Raw genomic sequence first — 6,001 nt, forward strand, 5'->3', positions numbered from 1 at the left:
CCGCCACCTTAGGTGTACGTGGCTGGCGCCTTAGCCGGTTGAGCTATAGGCACCGAGCCATAGTTCACTGTTAACCTCAAACTTCTGGGCTTAAGCAATCCTCCTGCCTCAGCCCCACAAGAGGCTAAGAATACAGGCCCATACCATTGTTGTACCTGGCTGATTAAAAAAAAAAAATTTTTTTTTGGTACATACATAAAGAATCTAACTATGTTGCCCAGACTAGTCTCAAACTCCTGGCCTCAAGCAATCCCCACCACCACCTCAGCCTCCCAAAGTTTTGGGGTTACAGACGTGAGCCACCTCACCTAGCCAGTTCTTTTTGTAGCACATACACACACAATTTTAAAACATTAATTCATTCATCTTTGTAATAGCTGCGGCAAGTAATAAGGTAGTCATAAGGAAGACTCAGGTGAAATGTTATCAGTTAGATTAGGGTCTAGAATAGAATCATATTTTTCTCTTGTCTACCCTTCTTTGTAGAGGTTCTGAAAGTGAAGGATTCATATGATAAAGTGTGAATCAATAAATGGGAGATTTTTTTAAAAATAGAGTTTTATCAGATGTTTGCGGTGAGCTCACGAATATTAATTGACTCTTACAAAATATACTATAGTTGTGCATTAGTCTTTTCCAGCTCTTTGGATTTACAACATTTGTGCTTAATCGCACTTATTTATTTACTTATTTTTTGAGACAGACTCTCTGTCCCCCTGGTCCTAATGCCCTGGTGTCACAGCTTACAGTAACCTCAAACTCTTGGGCTTGAGTGATCCTCTTGCCTCAGCCTCCCGAGTAGCTACAGACATGAGCCTACAGACATGCACTACCATGTCTGGCTTTTTTCTATTTTTAGTAGATATGGGGTCTCACTCTTGCCCAGTCTGGTCTCGAACTCAGGAGCTCAAGCAATCCACCTCAGCCTCCCAGAATGCTAGGCTTACTCACATTTAAAAGTACATTTGATGGTGAGAATGTGAAGAAATCAGTACCACTGCAAACTGCAGGAATATAAAATGGTGTAGCTACTATGGAAAACCATATGGTGGTTCCTGAAAAAATAAAACACAGAATTACCATATGATCCATCAGTTCCACTTTTAGGTATTCATACAAAAGAATTCAAAGCGGGAACTTGAAGAGATAATTTGCATATGCATGTTTATAGCAGAATTATTCACAACAGCTAAAAGGTGGAAACAGTCCAAATGTCCATTAATTACAAGGATGAATGGATAAACAAAATGTGATATATACATACAATAGAATACTATTCAACCTTATAAAGCAAGGAACTTCTGTCACGTGCTACAACATGGATGAACCTCAAGGACTTTACACTGAGTGAAATAAGCCCGACATAAGAAGATAAATGCTATCTTCCACTTTTATGGGGTATCTTTACAGAAAAAGAAAGTAGAATGATAGTAATTGGGGGCTGAGGGGAGGTGGGGATAATGATCTTTACAGAAAAAGAAATTAGAATGATAGTGATTGGGAGGGTGAGGGGGGAAGTGGGGAGTTGTTGTTTAATAATAAGCATAGTTTCAATTTTGCGAAATGAAAAAGATGTGGAAGTCAATTCCACAACAATGTGATTATATTTAATACTTATGAACTGTACACTTAAATATAATTAAGTTTGTAAAGTTTGTGTTATTTTTTGGCTATAATTAAATTTGTTAAAAAGTGTATTAACTGTCTTTATACTTGTCTTTCTCCAGTGCAGTGGACTTCATTGGAAGATGCTATTTCACCAAAATCTGCAAATGTAAACTGAAGGACATCGCATGTTTAAAATGGTAATTTGTGGCAATATTCTAAATAGCCCTAGGTTTGGAAGATGGATGTTGACATCAAAGTACAGAGAAAGGTTCAGTGGCCTGCAATGAGCACTGGCATAACCCATGCAATGAGCCATTGAAAGGTTATATGTTTCTTAGAGCTGTTTTTTAAAAGGATCTTGTGATAGTTCACATTTGTATGTGATTTTACAATTTTTATGGTATATTTGCAAGTATCTGCTTTAATTTTCAGAACAAGGCAATGTAATTTCAGGGGGAAACACTTGGATTCACTCATAAAAATCAGCTTTGAGGCTTACCCCTACCTTGCTCTCTTTGCAGTCTTGAGTAAACTCCTTTTGCCTATGTGTCTAAACCTCTGAACCTCTGTTTTCTTATTTAATGTCCATCATATTAATAAATTATCTCAAAAAAATAGAAATTAAAATATTTTTTATATTTACCTTATAAAGTGATTGTGAAGGTCAAATGAATTACGAGTATTAAAAGGCTTCATAAAGTATAAATTATAATACAGATGACAGCTGTTACAATAACCTTTTGAGAGGTAAATGGATAAGTATTATTCTCATTTTAGGAAGAAAAAAGTTGAGATTTTTCTCATTCAAGTGGAGTTTGAACTATAAATTATAATCCTAATAATTTAAATCTGCAAATTCTTATTAGGTGCTAATGACTAGTTGGGTTCTTTCATTTGTTCATTCATTCAAGCTGTACTTACACTGAGAACCTACTATATGCTAATCATTTTTATAGGGATTGGAAACACAGCAACAAACAAGGTAAAGTCACTAGACTTTGAAAATTATATTCTAATGGAAAGATGATCAATCAATAAGATATTTAAATAAATAAGATACTTAATATGGCGGGAAATTCTCCTAAGGAAATAATAATGAATGATAGTGGATTATAGAAGTTGGGAAAGTAAGTGAGAGCTATTTCAGCTGTCATGGTCAGGGAAGCCTTCTTATGGAAAGTAAGAGGAAATAGCAAATGCAAAGAACCTGTGACAAGAAGATGTTCAAAGAATAAAAGACTGATAGCTGCTGTGTCTAAAATGTGAGCATGGAGGGAGAGTAGTTATGAGTAGTTAGAGATGAACCCAGGTAACCTAGAGTGGTGTTGTCCAATAGAAATATGCAAGCCATAATTCTCTTCCCTATCTTGACAATGGGGACCTATTTGCTATCTAAGGGGAACCTATCTTGCTCTGTAAGCCTATACCTCATTCTTACCCTGTAAACCTATCTTTCTCTCTCTCAGATTCTGTTTCATTCTTGCCTTAAAAAAAAAAAAAGAAAGAAAGAAAGAAAAGAAAAGAAATATGCATGCCAGGGCAGGGCCTGTGGCTCAAAGGAGTAGGGGGCCAGCCCCATATACCAGAGGTGGTGGGTTCAAACCCAGCCCTGGCCAAAAACTACAAAAAAAAAAAAGAAGAAGAAGAAGAAATATGCAAGCCACATATGTAATTTAAATTTTTCTTTCTTTCTTTTTTCTTTTTTCATTTTTTTTAAGACAGAGTCTCACTTGGTTACCCTTGGTAGAGTGACATGGCATTTTAGCTCACAGGCTCTTTGGGTTCAAGCAATTCTCTTGCCTCAGCCTCCCAAGTAGCTGGGACTACAGGCACCCGCCACAGTGCCTGGCTATTTTTTTTTAGAGATGGGGTCTCACTCTTGCTCACGTTGGTCTTGAACTCATGAGCTCAGGCAATCCACCCATGTCAGCCACCCAAGTGCTGGGATTATAGGTGTAAGCCACTACCCCTGGCTTAAATTTTTCTGATAACATTTTAAAAAGTAAAACAAGTAAAATTAATTGTATTTATTTATTTATTTTGAGACAGAGTCTCACTTGGTCATCCTTGATAGAGTGCCATGGCATCTTAGCTCACAGCAACCTCAAAACTCTTGAATTCAAATGATTTCTCTCATCTCAGCCTCCCAGGTAGCTGGGACTACAGGTGCCCATCACAACACCTGGCTATTTTTTAGAGACGGGGTCTTGCTCTTGCTCAGGTTGGTCTTGAACTCGTAAACTCAGGCAACCCACCCGCCCCAGCCTCCCAAGTGCTGCAATTACAGGTATGAGCCACCATGCCCAGCCCAGTATGATTAATTTTAATCATATATTTTATTTAATCCAATATATCTAAAATATTCTCATTTCAACATGCAACCAACATAAATTATTATTCTTTTCTTTTCTTTTCTTTTCTTTTTTTTTTTTTGAGACAGAGGTCTCACTTTGTCACCCTCAGTGCCGTGGCATTACAGCTCAAATCAAACTCCAGTTCTTGGGCTTAGGCTATTCTCTTGCATCCTGAGCAGCTGGAACTACAGGCACCTGCCACAATGCCCAGCTATTTTTTGTTGGCACTTTGGCCAGGGCCGGGTTTGAACTGCTACCCTTGGTATATGGGGCCGGCACCCTACTCACTAAGCCACAAGCACTGCCCCATAAATTATTAATATAATATTTTACCTTCCTTTTTTTTGTTCTTAGTCTTTAAAATATGGTGTACATTTTACACTTACATCATGTCTCAGTACAGGCCAGCCCCATTTCAAGTGCACAATTAGCCATATGTGGCTAGTGACTATTGTTTTTGACAGTCCAGATCTAGCCCTTGTCCCTAGAGGGATTTTTATTTTCATTTTTGGCCAATGGGAAGCATTGAAGGGTTTTTAACAAGGGAGCAAAATGATCTGATATAGCCCCACTAGAATATTCACTCCATAAGAGTAAGGACATTTTTTTTTTTTTGGTCCATTGCTGTATTCCTAGCACCTAGAACAGTGCCTGGCTTACAGTAAATATTAGTTGAGTGAGTAAATGAATGAATGAATGAATTAATACAAGATAATTAAAGCCACAGAATTTACTTTTGCAATATAGTCTTACAAATAACTATCAGTCTGAGTCCAAAAACAACTTTTATTTTTATTTGTTTGTCTTTTGAGCAGGTTATGATTAGAAGACATACATATTTCAGGTGGGCTGGTACCTTTCACAGTAATCTTTACAGGGTCTCGTAAAAGTGACTGACTCCCCGCATCTCACAGAGTGAGATGAAGCTATAATAACAATTTTTATAACTCGAGGTGTAAACAGTTCATGTTGCCATTAAAAAAAAAAAAAAGTACTAAAACATTCCCTGTAGGTTCACTCTATTTAATATGTGACTAGCTAGTAAAAAATTTGTGAAAGAGTAAGGTACTTATAAATAGCTGGATAATACTGAAGACAGAAAAACTTTTGCAACTTTTTCTAGAGGCTGTAGATTTGCTTTATTTCTGAATTCCTTCAAAAACACTGAAACTAAAATTAGAGAAGCCAGCTTGTGTTTGGTTTACAGGGACTCATGCTGTCTTCCTACTCCTCCATCTGTTGAAACAGTTTTTAGGTGCTGGCGTGGAACTAGAACATGCAAGAACCCAACTTGCCACAGTTCTAGGATAGCAAAGACCTTTACCCACAGATCTGAATGTATTTAATTTATTTTGTCTGTACAGCACACCAATTTGGGTGCTTTATGGAACACATCACAACCTGATGGCATCCAGAAACTAGCTTCCAAAGGGAGAATGGATACAATGACACTAGCAAAGAAATGTGAGATTGTTAGTATTGTTTCACTTAACTTAAAGACTATTTTCCCACTTAATGGTAGAACTGCAACCATTATCAGAGTAACTCCCATCCCAAAGATCCCAGGAATGGAGGTTGTTTGGAGGAAATAAGGTCTAAATTATGTGGTCCATCTATTTATATCAGCACATAAAAATGCTTATCTGGCTAGGTATTGTGTGATATGTAACAACGTTTACTTTCTTTTTTAGTGGCAACATCGTAGGTTATCATGTGATTGTTCCCTGTAATTCCTGCCTTCTTTCCTGCAACAACAGACACTTCTGGATGTTTCACAGCCAGGCGGTTTATGGTATTAACAGACTAGACTCCACTGGTAAGAAGCAATGGACTTAGATATTCCTATAACATTTCTCTATAAATACCAGAATGAAATTTCCCAGTAGATCATTTCAGGATTCTTTTTAGACTTTCTTAGCTGGGTTGGATCAGCTACAGTGAAACTTTAATCTTTTTTCCCCAAACAATCACCTGAAAATGATTAGGCAAAGTTCATTGTCATTTCTGTTTTCTTCTTCTTTTTTTTTTTTTTTTTTTTT

The 6,001-nt window shown here is 37.1% G+C and overlaps 1 protein-coding gene across 3 annotated transcripts in view; it reads left to right on the forward strand.

Annotated features, from left to right (window-relative positions):
• The window catches only part of FAM72A (family with sequence similarity 72 member A), a 14,940-nt gene that overhangs the window by 2,220 nt on the left and 6,719 nt on the right, over positions 1 to 6,001 (forward strand). For all 3 annotated transcript variants that reach the window (XM_003792216.2, XM_023514565.1, XM_023514566.1), the window contains exons 2-3: positions 1,728 to 1,805; positions 5,654 to 5,778. In XM_003792216.2, coding sequence (XP_003792264.1) covers positions 1,728 to 1,805; positions 5,654 to 5,778 — 203 coding nt within the window. The remainder of the gene's footprint in view (positions 1 to 1,727; positions 1,806 to 5,653; positions 5,779 to 6,001) is intronic.

This window comes from Otolemur garnettii, unplaced genomic scaffold, assembly GCF_000181295.1.
Source record: "Otolemur garnettii isolate 467f Iridium unplaced genomic scaffold, OtoGar3 scaffold00055, whole genome shotgun sequence".
In the NCBI taxonomy this organism is placed as follows: domain Eukaryota; kingdom Metazoa; phylum Chordata; class Mammalia; order Primates; family Galagidae; genus Otolemur; species Otolemur garnettii.